The sequence below is a fragment of the Coregonus lavaretus genome (assembly GCF_964263955.1).
Source record: "Coregonus lavaretus genome assembly, chromosome: 4".
Classification (NCBI taxonomy): Eukaryota; Metazoa; Chordata; class Actinopteri; order Salmoniformes; family Salmonidae; genus Coregonus; species Coregonus lavaretus.
The window spans coordinates 77,378,831-77,395,976 of NC_139991.1; the positions used below are offsets into that span (position 1 = coordinate 77,378,831).

General features: G+C 48.9%; 1 protein-coding gene across 1 annotated transcript in view; it reads right to left on the reverse strand.

Moving 5' to 3' along the window:
* Positions 1-17,146, reverse strand: part of LOC311127673 (angiopoietin-1 receptor-like) — a 57,798-nt gene that overhangs the window by 14,198 nt on the left and 26,454 nt on the right. Inside the window, exons 7-14 of the mRNA XM_084159543.1 lie at positions 13,867-14,004; positions 6,637-6,762; positions 6,319-6,464; positions 5,912-6,056; positions 5,565-5,723; positions 4,353-4,487; positions 2,192-2,304; positions 489-570 (exon numbers count right to left, since the gene is read on the reverse strand). Coding sequence (XP_084015669.1) covers positions 489-570; positions 2,192-2,304; positions 4,353-4,487; positions 5,565-5,723; positions 5,912-6,056; positions 6,319-6,464; positions 6,637-6,762; positions 13,867-14,004 — 1,044 coding nt within the window. The remainder of the gene's footprint in view (positions 1-488; positions 571-2,191; positions 2,305-4,352; positions 4,488-5,564; positions 5,724-5,911; positions 6,057-6,318; positions 6,465-6,636; positions 6,763-13,866; positions 14,005-17,146) is intronic.

Consider the following 17,146-nt stretch of genomic DNA (forward strand, 5'->3'; position numbering starts at 1 on the left):
TCCATGGAAATTCATGATAATATTAGTGTACACTATGTCAGTGCAGTACATTCATGACAATATTAGCGTACTCCAGGGATCATCAACTAGATTCAGCCGCGGGCCGATTTGTTGTTGAGCAGATGGTCTGGGGGCTGGAACATATATAATTACAAATAATTTGTAGACTGCAAATTGACCGCAAGAAGCCCAAACAGATATAATCTTTGACAAAAACATAATAATTTCAAACCTTGCTTACATTTGTATACGATCACGTCTCTACTATACGTGGGAATACTTGGGAACAGATTTCTTAAATTAAAATAATTGGAGCTGATTTCCTTGTGTTTTTACAGTCTTATGTCCAACTATATAAAATAAAAAATAAATGTATTTATTATTATTTTTTGCTCGGAAGACATGGGGGGAACCCCGGCGTACACTAAATCAGTACAGTAAATTCATGACAATATTAGCGTACAGTATATCTGTTCAGTCCTCCTCACCTATCAGCTGGATGCCCGTCAAGTTGGAAGGGAGCTGGTAGATCTTCACGTTCCCAGGGTCAGATCTCTGAACACACTCCACCTGAGAAGGTAATAATACATCATATTTAGCAGAAGCCTTTATCCGAAGCCCTGCGATAGACTAGCATCCTGTCCAGGGGGTTTACTAGTACATCAATCTGCTTCACGCTACAGAAACAGAAGATCAACTCCTGCCCTATGGGCCGTTCTGGATCACTCTACAGAAACAGGAGATAGACTCCTGCCCTATGGGCCGTTCTGGTTCACTCTACAGAAACAGGAGATAGACTCCTGCCCTATGGGCCGTTCTGGATCACTCTACAGAAACAGGAGATAGACTCCTGCCCTATGGGCCGTTCTGGATCACTCTACAGAAACAGGAGATAGACTCCTGCCCTATGGGCCGTTCTGGATCACTCTACAGAAACAGGAGATAGACTCCTGCCCTATGGGCCGTTCTGGATCACTCTACAGAAACAGGAGATAGACTCCTGCCCTATGGGCCGTTCTGGATCACTCTACAGAAACAGGAGGTATACTCCTGCCCTATGGGCCGTTCTGGATCACTCTACAGAAACAGGAGGTAGACTCCTGCCCTATGGGCCGTTCTGGATCACTCTACAGAAACAGGAGGTAGACTCCTGCCCTATGGGCCGTTCTGGATCACTCTACAGAAACAGGAGGTAGACTCCTGCCCTATGGGCCGTTCTGGATCACTCTACAGAAACAGGAGATAGACTCCTGCCCTATGGGCCGTTCTGGATCACTCTACAGAAACAGGAGGTAGACTCCTGCCCTATGGGCCGTTCTGGATCACTCTTCAGAAACAGGAGATAGACTCCTGCCCTATGGGCCGTTCTGGATCACTCTACAGAAACAGGAGGTAGACTCCTGCCCTATGGGCCGTTCTGGATCACTCTACAGAAACAGGAGGTAGACTCCTGCCCTATGGGCCGTTCTGGATCACTCTACAGAAACAGGAGGTAGACTCCTGCCCTATGGGCCGTTCTGGATCACTCTACAGAAACAGGAGGTAGACTCCTGCCCTATGGGCCGTTCTGGATCACTCTTCAGAAACAGGAGATAGACTCCTGCCCTATGGGCCGTTCTGGATCACTCTACAGAAACAGGAGGTAGACTCCTGCCCTATGGGCCGTTCTGGATCACTCTACAGAAACAGGAGGTAGACTCCTGCCCTATGGGCCGTTCTGGATCACTCTTCAGAAACAGGAGATAAACTCCTGCCCTATGGGCCGTTCTGGATCACTCTACAGAAACAGGAGATAGACTCCTGCCCTATGGGCCGTTCTGGATCACTCTACAGAAACAGGAGGTAGACTCCTGCCCTATGGGCCGTTCTGGATCACTCTACAGAAACAGGAGGTAGACTCCTGCCCTATGGGCCGTTCTGGATCACTCTACAGAAACAGGAGGTAGACTCCTGCCCTATGGGCCGTTCTGGTTCACTCTACAGAAACAGGAGATCAACTCCTGCCCTATGGGCCGTTCTGGATCGGACAAAGCTACTTAGTAAGTTACTACTACTTTTTCCCAAAGGAACTTACAGTACACAATGAGTGACAGAATTGTTGTTGTATGTGACCCTAGCCAGGAATAGATCCCACAACCCTGGTGTTTCTAGAGCTATGCTCTAAACAACTGAGACACAGAGGGCCGCTTACCTGGAAGGTCCAGTCTTCCTTGGGAGACCCAGGCCCAACGACACGGTCCCAGGACAGGCCCAGGGACGTCTGGGATACAGGGACAAGCCTCACCCCAGAGGGGAGTGGGTGATCTGGATGAGCGGGAGGGTTAGGGGAGAGAGGGAGTAAGGGAGAAGGAGAGAAAGAGTCTTGAGGTCAGGGAGGGACTGGGATCCTGCCATAGGTCAGTTGATTTAGTAGTGAAATGCCTTGGGCCTATTCTTCTCTGGGGTTAGCTATTCGGAAAGTATTCAGACCCCTTGACTTTTTCCACATTTTGTTACGTTACAGCCTTATTCTAAAAGGGATTAAAAATATGTTTTTCTTCTTAAATCTACACACAATACCCGATAATGACAAAGCAAAAACAGGTTTTATTTTTTGCAAATGTATAAAATAATTAAAACAGAAATATCACATTTACATAAGTATTCAAACCCTTTACTGAATACTTTGTTGAAGCGCCTTTGGCAGCGATTACAGCCTCAAATCTTCTTGGGTATGACGCTACAAGCTTGGCACACCTGTATTTGGGGAGTTTCTCCCATTCTTCTCTGCAGATCCTCTCAAGCTCTGTCAGGTTGAATGGGGAGCGTCGCTGCACAGCTATTTTCAGGTCTCTCCAGAGATGTTCGATCGGGTTCAAGTCCGGGCTCTGGCTGGGCCACTCAAGGACATTCAGAGACTTGTCCCGAAGCCACTCCTGCGTTGTCTTGACTGCGTGATTAGGGTCGTTGTCCTGTTGGAAGGTGAACCTTCACCCCAGTCTGAGGTCCTGAGCGCTCTGGAGCAGGTTTTCATCAAGGATCTCTCTGTACTTTGCTCCGTTCATCTTTCCCTCTATCCTGACTAGTCTCCCAGTCCCTGCCGCTGAAAAAACATCCCAACAGCATGATGCTGCCACCACCATGCATCACCGTAGGGATGGTTCCAGGTCTCCTCCGGATGTGACACTTGGCATTCAGGCCAAAGAGTTCAATCTTGGTTTCATCAGACCAGAGAATCTTGTTTCTCATGGTCTGAGAGTCCTTTAGGTGCCTCTTGGCAAACTCCAAGCAGGCTGTCATGTGCCTTTTACTGAGGAGTGGCTTCCGTCTGGCCACTCTACCATAAAGGCCTGATTGGTGGAGTGCTGCAGAGATGGTTGTCCTTCTGGAAGGTTCTCCCATCTCCACAGAGGAACTCCGGAGCTCTGTCTGAGTGACCATCGGGTTCTTGGTCACTTCCCTGACCAAGGCCCTTCTCCCCCAATTGCTCAGTTTGTCCGGGCGGCCAGCTCTAGGAAGAGTTTTGGTGGTTCCAAACAGATGGAGGCCACTGTGTTCTTGGGGACGTTCAATGCTGCAGAAATGTTTTGGTACCCTTCCCCAGATCTGTGCCTCAACACAATCCTGTCTCGGAGCTCCACGGACAATTCCTTCGACCTCATGGCTGGTTTTTGCTCTGACATGCACTGTCAACTGTGGAACCTTGTCTAGACAGGTGTGTGCCTTTCCAAATCATGTCCAATCAATTTAATTTACCACAGGTGGACTCCAATCAAGTTGTAGAAACATCTCAAGGATCATCAATAGAAACAGGATGCACCTGAGCTCAATTTTCGAGTCTCATAGCAAAGTGTCTGAATAGTTATGTAAATTAGGCATTTCTGTTTTTTATTTTTAATACATTTGCAAACATTTCTACAAACCTTTTGTCATTATGGGGTATTGTGTGTAGATTGATGAGGAAATAGTTTTATTTAATCCATTTTAGAATAAGGCTGTAAACGTAACAAAATATGGAAAAAGTCAAGGGGTCTGAATACTTTCCAAATGCGCTGTAACTCAGAGGCTAGCAGTAAATCAGGTTACTGTAAGGCCTCCATGTGTCATTAGTAATGTCCAGATCAGAGGAAATTCCCTTACTGATGTCCACCTGAGGTTGGATTTTAAAGAGAATGGGATGGTTCTTACCCAGCTTCTGGCTTACTGAGGTGGGTTACTGAGGTGGGTTACTAGGGTGGTTACTAGGGTGGTTACTAGGGTGATTACTAGGGTGGTACTTACCACAGAACTACAGTGTTAGTTCATTTTAATGATATGTTTTTTACCAATCCATTCTAATTCTATAGTTCTTCTGGTTCTTCTATAGTTCTCACCAAGCATCTGTGTGGAGAAGCTGGCCTCTGGCCCGGGAAACCCCGCCCCTCCTGCGCCATGGCGACTCAGCTGGACAAAGGTGGTGTACTGGGTCATAGGAGACAGGTTCTCTAGCTTCACCACCAGGCCAACCACTGAGAGAGAGGGAGAGGGAGGGAGGGAGGGAGGGAGGGAGGGGGGAGGGAGGGAGGGAGGGAGGGAGGGGGCTCATCACTCACGTGCATCAATGACTCCATATGATGATGTTGACAAAGGTTTCTACACGTACAAAGAAAGCAATACTTGGAAGAACACATAAGTGGAAGAGGACCTTCTGGAAGCAGTATGTTAGTTTCCAACACACAATAACATCCCTCAGGGAGATGATATCATTCTAATTGTTCAGTACAGTCATGATAACAACTAGTGGGATGAAGTTTCAGGAAACATTTACTGAAGCTCACAGGAATGTGATATCATTTAGCACATCATTATACTCCCTTTGAGACCAGGGCCCATATTCAAGAGGGGTGCTTTAAAGTCGGAGTGCTTCAGGTCCCCCCTGCCCATATAATCGTATTCATTATGATCAAAAAGGCTACTCTGAGGCCTCCTGAATGGCGCAGCGTTCTAAGCACTGCATCGCAGTGTTGTGGCGTCACTACAGCCTGAGGTTCGATCCCAGGCTGTGCCACAACCGGCCGTGACTGGGAGTCCCATAGGGCGGCGCACAATTGGCCCAGCGTCGTCCGGGTTAGGGAGGGTTTGGCCGGGTGGGGCTTTACTTGGCTCATCACGCTCTAGCGACTCCTTGTGGCGGGCCGGGCGCCTGCAGGCTGACTTCGGTCGACAGTTGAACGGTGTTTCCTCCGACACATTGGTGCAGCTGGCTTCCGGGTTAAACGAGCGGGTGTTAAGAAGTGCGGCTTGGCGGGTCATGTTTCGGAGGACGCATGACTCGACCTTCCCTCTCCCGAGCCCGTTGGGGAGTTGCAGCGATGAGACAAGATCGTAATCACGAAGTTGGTGAGAAAAAGTAGGGTAAAAATGACAACAACAATTATTTATTTTTATAATAACAATTGGTACTTAATGTGGAAAAAACGAAATGTATGCTTTTTTCCAATTCTAGTAGAAATATTTCAGATGACTTATGCATTGGATGGTTCTTTCATCGAGCAGGTAAGAGTGTACAGTGCAGGTAAGAGTTCATGTCTGTGGGTGGACAGTACCTTCAACGGTCTTCCATACAGAGGTATTGACCTGCTTGTAGATGACCTTGACAGAGGTCACCGGTCCGTCTCCTGTGTACGGCTCCTTATTGACCAACACAACCAGGTGATGCGGACCACTACCGTTCAACACGGGAGGGTTCTGGGGCTTTGGAGGGACTGAAGAGAGAAAGCAACTGATCTACATCCACAGAATAGCTATGGAGAAGGTACTAACCAGCGCTGGTTTCCCAGACCCAGATCAATCATTCTCAATGGAGATTATCCATTGAAAGTACTTTAGTCTAAGACTAGGTATAATCTGGGTCTGGGAAACGGGACTAAATTTGAGTGATTTTGTCTCTTACCTTGGACAATGACCATGAACTCTCTCTCTGCCTGTCCTGCTGTAGTTTTCACCTGGCAGATCCAACGACCAGCATCTCGCTCAGTGATCTTATCCACCCTGAATGTAGACGTGGTCTGGTCATCCACCGTATCAGTGTCAAAAGCCTAGGAAAATATAAATCAAGCATTTGATTAGAAGAAATGGCTAATGCAGTGATTGCTAATAATGGTGATTGTGAGTGTGTATGCTGATCATAGCTAATCCTAATGATTTTTCATCATCAAATTACCTTCCATCTACTTAAGGATACACATCTATACAAAAAAATGAAATAATTTGTGTTCCACTTACATAGCCTGGGTGTGACAATGACCGTAGGAGTTGGCAAGACAGCACAAACAGATCTGGGACCAGGCTACCACTTACATATATTCTGTTTTTGTCTGGTTTGAGTAGGATGATCTCTCCATGTAATGGTGCTGGTTGGCCCGTGGCGCTACAGTTGACGAGGTGGTGAATCCCAGCGTTCAACTCTGTGTCGATCAGGTTACTGACCACAACAGGCGCCCTGTCTATAGGCAACATCATCATCAACAAGATCATCATCATCATCAGCAACAACAACAACAACAATCAATCATTCATTCATTCATTCAATCCATCAATCAATCAATCAATCAATCACCTTTAAGGATAGTGGGAGACTTTATAGAGCTAAAGTTACCATGTTTTAAAACCTTTTACCTTCTCTTTCACAGTGAGCACCGTGTCGTCCCTCACACACACAGCCACGGAAGCGGTCACACTTTCCCTTGTCCCCACACTCACACTTCAGTTTGCAGCCAGCTCCATAGAACCCTGGAGGACACGCTGGAGACACAGGGAGAAGACAATAGATCTATAACTGATGGTCCAGCCATTGACCAATCAGATGCCATACAGTACAATATGATACGATACAATACAATACATTAGAATCCGATACAATACAATACGATACAATACAATACGATACAATATGATACAATTAGAATTGATTGATTGAAAACCTTTATTGCCCCGAAGGGAATCTGTTTACAATAGGATACAATACAATAGGATACAATAGGATTCAATACAATAGGATACAATACAATACAATAGGATACAATACAATAGGATACAATACGATACTTTACAATATGATACAATAGGATAAAATACAATAGGATACAATACAATAGGATACAATACAATAGGATACAATACGATACGATACTTAAGCAATAATCCATGAGAGGCCATGTGTTATGGCATTTGATACATGGCTGTGACTTGGTCATGGCCACGAGGTGAAGCCAAGCAGACCACCACAGCCATGATACAAATGTCATGACACATGGACTCCAGTGTATTATTGCTTTTATACAACGCGTTACCAGCATTAAAAAGCTATATTCTTTCCCAAACCATCAATTTTTCAAACAAAACGTGATGCTACATTCACTAACACTGGTGACATGTTAGGTGCTCTCTGGACGTTAGGTCTAGTCACATTGACTGCCATGTGAAGCAAAACTACACAAGCGATGGTTGATGGTTCCAGAACCTTGGTTTCTAGAGACGCTGGTCCATGGTTCTGAACACAGCGCACGTCTATGCATAGGAAAATTGAATGACAGATGGAAAACATGACATAGGGGTGCTGTCCATGGATCTGAAAACAGAGCTGAAACATTGTAGCAAAGACATTGATACAGCAGATCAGAAACCACAATGACACATTTTGCCAGATGGTCACAGCATCGACAGCTATTTATTTATGATACATTCAATCCCGGGGTCCCAAGCGCAGCTGGGTGCCGTTTCTCAGGAACAACTGTTGTCGCACCCAGCTGTTAGGATGTTACTCCATCTCCTCATGTTTTCCCGTCCCTGCTCTCCCGTTTCAGCTGTATTATGATACCAGCAAACACATTGTTTGAGTTCAGGAACTCAATATCTCTCATCAGGCACCAAGACCGGCTCAGTGGGCTCATTTAAGTGGCGGTTCAGACCCGCGAAGCTGCTGATTCCATATCGGTCTCCGTTTAGACCGGCCCGCAGTCCAGCGGAGCTGCTGATTCCATATCGGTCTCCGTTTAGACCGGCCCGCAGTCCAGCGGAGCTGCTGATTCCATATCGGTCTCCGTTTAGACCGGCCCGCAGTCCAGCGAAGCTGCTGATTCCATATCGGTCTCCGTTTAGACCGGCCCGCAGTCCAGCGGAGCTGCTGATTCCATATCGGTCTCCGTTTAGACCGGCCCGCAGTCCAGCGAAGCTGCTGATTCCATATCGGTCTCCGTTTAGACCGGCCCGCAGTCCAGCGGAGCTGCTGATTCCATATCGGTCTCCGTTTAGACCGGCCCGCAGTCCAGCGGAGCTGCTGATTCCATATCGGTCTCCTTTAGCAGTCCTTGCGGTGGCTTAGAAACTCCTGAGAATTTTCCCCATCTTAGTGGATGAAACAAATCAAAAGTGACTTTAAAATCATCCATGACGAGTTAGAGGTGCTAAGACTAGTAGTTGTTATAATTGGAGTGGTAGTGCGTTGCTAGGTAACGACGTAAACGATGCCACTCTATCTGAACGTGGCCGTGTGCATCCTGTCTCATATATCACTGGCAGGAGAGGCTGTAACAATGGGAATCCCAAACCACCCGTTGTATAAAATACAATACAATACGATACAATACGATATGATACAATACAATACGATACAATACAATATGATACAATACGATACAATACAATACGATACAATACAATACGATACAATACGATATACGATACAATACAATACGATACAATACGATATGATACAATACAATACGATACAATACAATACAATACGATACGATACAATACAATACAATATGATACAATACAATACGATACAATACAATACGATACAATACAATATGATACAATACAATACGATACAATACAATATGATACAATATAATATGATACAATATGATACAATATGATACAATATGATAAAATACGATACAATACAATACGATACAATACAATACAATACGATACAATACAATATGATACAATACAATACGATACAATACGATATGATACAATACAATACGATACAATACGATATGATACAATACAATACGATACAATACGATATGATACAGTACAATACGATACAATACAATACGATACGATACGATACAATACAATACAATATGATACAATACAATACAATACAATACGATACAATACAATACAATATGATACAATACAATACGATACAATACGATACAATACAATACGATACAATACAATACAATATGATACAATACAATACGATACAATACAATATAATATGATACAATACGATACAATATGATACAATATAATATGATACAATATGATACAATATGATACAATACGATACAATACAATATGATACAATATAATATGATGCAATACAATACAATACAATACAATACAATACAATACAATACAGTACGATACAATACAATACAATACAATACAATACCATACGATACAATACGATACTATACAATATACATTTACATTTACATTACATTTACGTCATTTAGCAGACGCTCTTATCCAGAGCGACTTACAAATTGGTGCATTCACCTTATGATAGCCAGTGGGACAACCACTTTACAATTTTTTTTTATTTTTTTTAAATATTTTTTTCTATTTTTGTATTTTTGAGTATATTTTTAATTTTCATTTGTTTTATATATATATATATATATTTTTTTTTTTAAATATATATTTTGTAAATATATATTTTTATTTTTGTATTTTTTATATATATTATAATTATAATGTATTTTTCTTATTATTATTGTTATTTTTATTTTATTTTTTGGGGGGGGGTGGGGTAGGGGGGGGGTAGAAGGATTACTTTTATCCTATCCCAGGTATTCCTTAAAGAGTTGGGGTTTCAAGTGTCTCCAGAAGGTGGTGAGTGACTCCGCTGTCCTGGTGTCGTGAGGGAGCTTGTTCCACCATTGGGGTGCCAGAGCAGCGAATAGTTTTGACTGGGCTGAGCGGGAACTATGCTTCCGCAGAGGTAGGGGAGCCAGCAGGCCAGAGGTGGAAGAACACAATGCCCTCGTTTGGGTGTAGGGACTGATCAGAGCCTGAAGGTAAGGAGGTGCCGTTCCCCTCACAGCTCCGTAGGCAAGCACCATGGTCTTGTAGCAGATGCGAGCTTCAACTGGAAGCCAGTGGAGTGTGCGGAGGAGCGGGGTGACGTGAGAGAACTTGGGAAGGTTGAACACCAGACAGGCTGCAGCGTTCTGGATGAGTTGTAGGGGTTTAATGGCACAGGCAGGGAGCCCAGCCAACAGCGAGTTGCAGTAATCCAGACGGGAGATGACAAGTGCCTGGATTAGGACCAGTGCCGCTTCCTGTGTAAGGTAGGGTCGTACTCTGCGAATGTTGTAGAGCATGAACCTACAGGATCGGGTCACCGCTTTGATGTTAGCGGAGAACGACAGGGTGTTGTCCAGGGTCACGCCAAGGTTCTTTGCACTCTGGGAGGAGGACACAACGGAGTTGTCAACTGTGATGGCAAGATCATGGAGCGGGCAGTCCTTCCCCAGGAGGAAGAGCAGCTCCGTCTTGCCGAGGTTCAGCTTGAGGTGGTGATCCGACATCCACACTGATATGTCTGCCAGACATGCAGAGATGCGATTCACCACCTGGTTATCAGAAGGGGGAAAGGAGAAGATGAGTTGTGTGTCGTCTGCGTAGCAATGATAGGAGAGGCCATGTGAGGATATGACAGAGCCAAGTGACTTGGTGTATAGAGAGAATAGGAGAGGGCCTAGAACTGAGCCCTGGGGGACACCAGTGGTGAGAGCACGCCACCTGGTAGGAGCGACCTGTCAGGTAGGACGCAATCCAAGAATGAGCCGCGCCGGAGATGCCCAACTTGGAGAGGGTGGAGAGGGTGGAGAGGAGGATCTGATGGTTCACAGTATCAAAGGCAGCAGATAGGTCTAGAAGGACGAGAGCAGAGGAGAGAGAGTTAGCTTTAACAGTGCGGAGAGCCTCCGTGACACAGAGAAGAGCAGTCTCAGTTGAATGACCAGTCTTGAAACCTGACTGGTTTGGATCAAGAAGGTAATTCTGAGAGAGATAGCAGGAGAGTTGGCTATAGACGGCACGCTCAAGAGTTTTGGAGAGAAAAGAAAGAAGGGATACTGGTCTGTAGTTGTTGACATCGGAGGGATTGAGTGTAGGGTGTTGTCCAGGGTCACGCCAAGGTTCTTTGCACTCTGGGAGGAGGACACAACGGAGTTGTCAACTGTGATGGCAAGATCATGGAGCGGGCAGTCCTTCTCCAGGAGGAAGAGCAGCTCCGTCTTGCCGAGGTTCAGCTTGAGGTGGTGATCCGACATCCACACTGATATGTCTGCCAGACATGCAGAGATGCGATTCACCACCTGGTTATCAGAAGGGGGAAAGGAGAAGATTAATTGTGTGTCGTCTGCGTAGCAATGATAGGAGAGACCATGTGAGGATATGACAGAGCCAAGTGACTTGGTGTATAGAGAGAATAGGAGAGGGCCTAGAACTGAGCCCTGGGGGACACCAGTGGTGAGAGCACGCCACCTGGTAGGAGCGACCTGTCAGGTAGGACGCAATCCAAGAGTGAGCCGCGCCGGAGATGCCCAACTTGGAGAGGGTGGAGAGGGTGGAGAGGAGGATCTGATGGTTCACAGTATCAAAGGCAGCAGATAGGTCTAGAAGGATGAGAGCAGAGGAGAGAGAGTTAGCTTTAGCAGTGCGGAGTGCCTCCGTGACACAGAGAAGAGCAGTCTCAGTTGAATGACCAGTCTTGAAACCTGACTGGTTTGGATCAAGAAGGTAATTCTGAGAGAGATAGCAGGAGAGTTGGCTATAGACGGCACGCTCAAGAGTTTTGGAGAGAAAAGAAAGAAGGGATACTGTTCTGTAGTTGTTGACATCGGAGGGATCGAGTGTAGGTTTTTTGAGGAGGGGTGCAACTCTCGCTTTCTTGAAGATGGAAGGGACATAGCCAACGGACAAGGATGAATTGATGAGCGAGGTGAGGTTAGGGAGAAGGTCTCCGGAAATGGTCAGGAGAAGAGAGGAGGGGATAGGGTCAAGCGGGCAGGTTGTTGGGCGGCCGGCCGTCACAATTCGCAAGATTTCATCTGGAGAGAGAGGGGAGAAAGAAGTCAAAGCATAGGGTAGGGCAGTGTGAGCAGGACCAGCGGTGTCATTTGACTTAATAAATGAGGATCGGATGTCGTCAACCTTATTTTCAAAATGGTTGACGAAGTCATCCACAGAGAGGGAGGAGGGAGGGGGAGGAGGAGGATTCAACAGGGAGGAGAAGGTGGCAAAGAGCTTCCTAGGGTTAGAGGCAGAGGCATTACATTTAGAGTGGTAGAAAGTGGCTTTAGCAGCGGAAACAGAGGAAGAAAATGTAGAGAGGAGGGAGTGAAAAGATGCCAGGTCTGCAGGGAGTCTAGTTTTCTTCCATTTCCGCTCGGCTGTCCGGAGCCCTGTTCTGTGAGCTCGCAATGAATCGTCAAGCCACGGAGCAGGAGGGGAGGACCGAGCCGGCCGGGAGGATAGGGGACATAGAGAGTCAAAAGATTCAGAGAGGGAGGAGAGGAGGGTTGAGGAGGCAGAATCAGGAGATTGGAGGGAGAAGGATTTAGCAGAGGGAAGAGATGACAGGATGGAAGAGGAGAGAGTAGCGGGAGAGAGAGAGCGAAGGTTGCGACAGCACATTACCATCTGTGTAGGGGCAGAGTGAGTAGTGTTGGAGGAGAGCGAGAGAGAAAAGGATACGAAGTAGTGGTCAGAGACATGGAGGGGAGTTGCAGTGAGATTAGTAGAAGAACAGCATCTAGTAAAGATGAGGTCAAGCGTATTGCCTGCCTTGTGAGTAGGGGGGGACGGTGTGAGGGTGAGGTCAAAAGAGGAAAGGAGTGGAAAGAAGGAGGCAGAGAGAAATGAGTCAAAGGCAGACATAGGGAGGTTAAAGTCACCCAGAACTGTGAGGGGTGAGCCATCCTCAGGAAAGGAACTTATCAAGGCGTCAAGCTCATTGATGAACTCTCCAAGGGAACCTGGAGGGCGATAAATGACAAGGATGTTAACCTTGAATGGGCTAGTGACTATATGATACAATACGATACGATACAATATGATACATTACAATACAATATGATACAATACGATACAATACAATAAGATATGATACAATAATATACAATACGATACAATATGATACAATACGATATCATATGATACAATACAATACGATACGATACAATACAATACAATACAATACGATACAATACAATATGATACAATACGATACAATACAATACAATTCAATACCATACCATATGATATGATACAATAATATACAATACGATACAATATGATACATTTACATTTTAGTCATTTAGCAGACGCTCTTATCCAGAGCGACTTACAGTTAGTGAATTTTTTTTATTTTTTATACTGGCCCCCCGTGGGAATCGAACCCACAATCCTGGCGTTGCAAACGCCATGCTCTATCAACTGAGCTACATCCCTGCCGGCCATTCCCTCCTCTACCCTGGACGACATTGTGCGCCGCCCATGAGTATCCCGGTCGCGGCCGGCTGCGACAGAGCCTGGATTCGAACCAGGATCTCTAGTGGCACAGTTAGCACTACGATGCAGTGCCTTAGACCACTGGGCCACTCAGGAGTACCCGATACAATACAATATGATACAATACGATGCGATCCAATACGATATGATGCAATACGATACAATAATTCTGTCGACTGACTTGTCAACTCAGCAAAAACAGATCTGGGACCACCAGGCTAACTGTATTGTCCATTTTCATAGAACTTCATGAACATATCAGTGTATATCAGTACAGAGAATAGCCCCCCCCCCCCCCTTCACCTTCACTACAGTTGAATCCTTTCCAGCCGGCACCACAGGAGCAGCCGTATGGATCTCTCTGACAGAACACCATGGACCTGCAGTATCCGTCTCTACACCACTCCTTACACGTCCTCCCAAACTTACCCTCGCCACAAACTGGAAAATAAATCAGTATTTTATTACAACACACTGTCCTCGCCACACACTGGAAAATAAATCAGTATTTTATTACAACACACTGTCCTCGCCACACACTGGAAAATAAATCAGTATTTTATTACAACACACTGTTCTCGCCACACACTGGAAAACATTGGTCTTTGACTACCATGGGTGCTTCCAAAACGGCACCCTATTCCCTATATAATGCATGTACTACTATGGGCCCTGGTCGAAAGTAGTGCACTATATCAAATCTAGTGATATATACTGATCAAAAGTAGTGAACAGGGTTCCATTTGGGACGCAGTCATTTGATTACCACACACTGCCCTCGCCACACACTGCCCTCTCCACACACTGCCCTCTCCACACACTGCCCTCTCCACACACTGCCCTCGCCACACACTGCCCTCGCCACACACTGCCCTCGCCACACACTGCCCTCGCCACACACTGCCCTCGCCACACACTGCCCTCTCCACACACTGCCCTCGCCAAACACTGCCCTCGCCACACACTGCCCTCGCCACACACTGCCCTCGCCACACACTGCCCTCGCCACACACTGCCCTCGCCACACACTGCCCTCGCCACACACACTGCCCTCGCCACACACTGCCCTCTCCACACACTGCCCTCGCCACACACTGCCCTCGCCACACACTGCCCTCGCCACACACTGCCCTCGCCACACACTGCCCTCGCCACACACTGCACTCTCCATACACTGCCCTCGCCAAACACTGCCCTCGCCACACACTGCCCTCGCCACACACTGCCCTCTCCACACACTGCATTCGCCACACACTGCCCTCTCCACACACTGCCCTCGCCACACACTGCCCTCGCCACACACTGCCCTCGCCACACACTGCCCTCGCCACACACTGCCCTCGCCACACACTGCCCTCTCCACACACTGCCCTCGCCAAACACTGCCCTCGCCACACACTGCCCTCGCCACACACTGCCCTCGCCACACACTGCCCTCGCCACACACTGCCCTCGCCACACACTGCCCTCGCCACACACTGCCCTCGCCACACACTGCACTCTCCATACACTGCCCTCGCCAAACACTGCCCTCGCCACACACTGCCCTCTCCACACACTGCCCTCTCCACACACTGCCCTCGCCACACACTGCCCTCGCCACACACTGCCCTCGCCACACACTGCCCTCGCCACACACTGCCCTCTCCACACACTGCCCTCTCCACACACTGCCCTCGCCACACACTGCCCTCGCCACACACTGCCCTCTCCACACACTGCCCTCGCCACACACTGCCCTCGCCACACACTGCCCTCGCCACACACACTGCCCTCGCCACACACACTGCCCTCGCCACACACTGCCCTCGCCACACACTGCCCTCGCCACACACTGCCCTCGCCACACACACTGCCCTCGCCACACACTGCCCTCGCCACACACTGCCCTCGCCAAACACTGCCCTCGCCACACACTGCCCTCGCCAAACACTGCCCTCGCCACACACTGCCCTCTCCACACACTGCCCTCTCCACACACTGCCCTCGCCACACACTGCCCTCTCCACACACTGCCCTCTCCACACACTGCCCTCGCCACACACTGCCCTCGCCACACACTGCCCTCTCCACACACTGCCCTCTCCACAAACTGCCCTCGCCACACACTGCCCTCGCCACACACTGCCCTCTCCACACACTGCCCTCGCCACACACTGCCCTCGCCACACACTGCCCTCTCCACACACTGCCCTCTCCACACACTGCCCTCGCCACACACTGCCCTCGCCACACACTGCCCTCGCCACACACTGCCCTCGCCACACACTGCCCTCGCCACACACTGCCCTCGCCACACACTGCCCTCGCCACACACTGCCCTCTCCACACACTGCCCTCGCCACACACTGCCCTCGCCACACACTGCCCTCGCCACACACTGCCCTCTCCACACACTGCCCTCTCCACACACTGCCCTCGCCACACACTGCCCTCGCCACACACTGCCCTCGCCACACACTGCCCTCGCCACACACTGCCCTCTCCACACACTGCCCTCGCCACACACTGCCCTCGCCACACACTGCCCTCGCCACACACTGCCCTCGCCACACACTGCCCTCGCCACACACACTGCCCTCGCCTAACACTGCCCTCTCCACACACTGCCATCGCCACACACTGCCCTCGCCACACACTGCCCTCGCCACACACTGCCCTCTCCACACACTGCCCTCGCCACACACTGCCCTCGCCACACACTGCCCTCGCCACACACTGCCCTCTCCACACACTGCCCTCGCCACACACTGCCCTCGCCACACACTGCCCTCTCCACACACTGCCCTCGCCACACACTGCCCTCTCCACACACTGCCCTCTCCACACACTGCCCTCGCCACACACTGCCCTCGCCACACACTGCCCTCGCCACACACTGCCCTCGCCACACACTGCCCTCGCCACACACTGCCCTCTCCACACACTTCCCTCTCCACACACTGCCCTCGCCACACACTGCCATCGCCACACACTGCCCTCTCCACACACTGCCCTCTCCACACACTGCCCTCGCCACACACTGCCCTCGCCACACACTGCCCTCGCCACACACTAACCTCGCCACACACTGCCCTCTCCACACACTGCCCTCTCCACACACTGCCCTCGCCACACACTGCCCTCTCCACACACTGCCCTCGCCACACACTGCCCTCGCCACACACTGCCCTCGCCAAACACTGCCCTCGCCACACACACTGCCCTCGCCAAACACTGCCCTCGCCACACACTGCCCTCGCCACACACACTGCCCTCTCCACACATTGCCCTCGCCACACACTGCCCTCTCCACACACTGCCCTCTCCATACACTGCCCTCGCCACACACACTGCCCTCGCCAAACACTGCCCTCGCCACACACTGCCCTCGCCACACACACTGCCCTCTCCACACACTGCCCTCTCCACACACTGCCCTCGCCACACACTGCCCTCGCCACACACTGCCCTCGCCACACACTGCCCTCGCCACACACTGCCCTCTCCACACACTGCCCTCTCCACACACTGCCCTCGCCACACACTGCCCTCGCCACACACTGCCCTCTCCACACACTGCCCTCGCCAAACACTTTCCTCG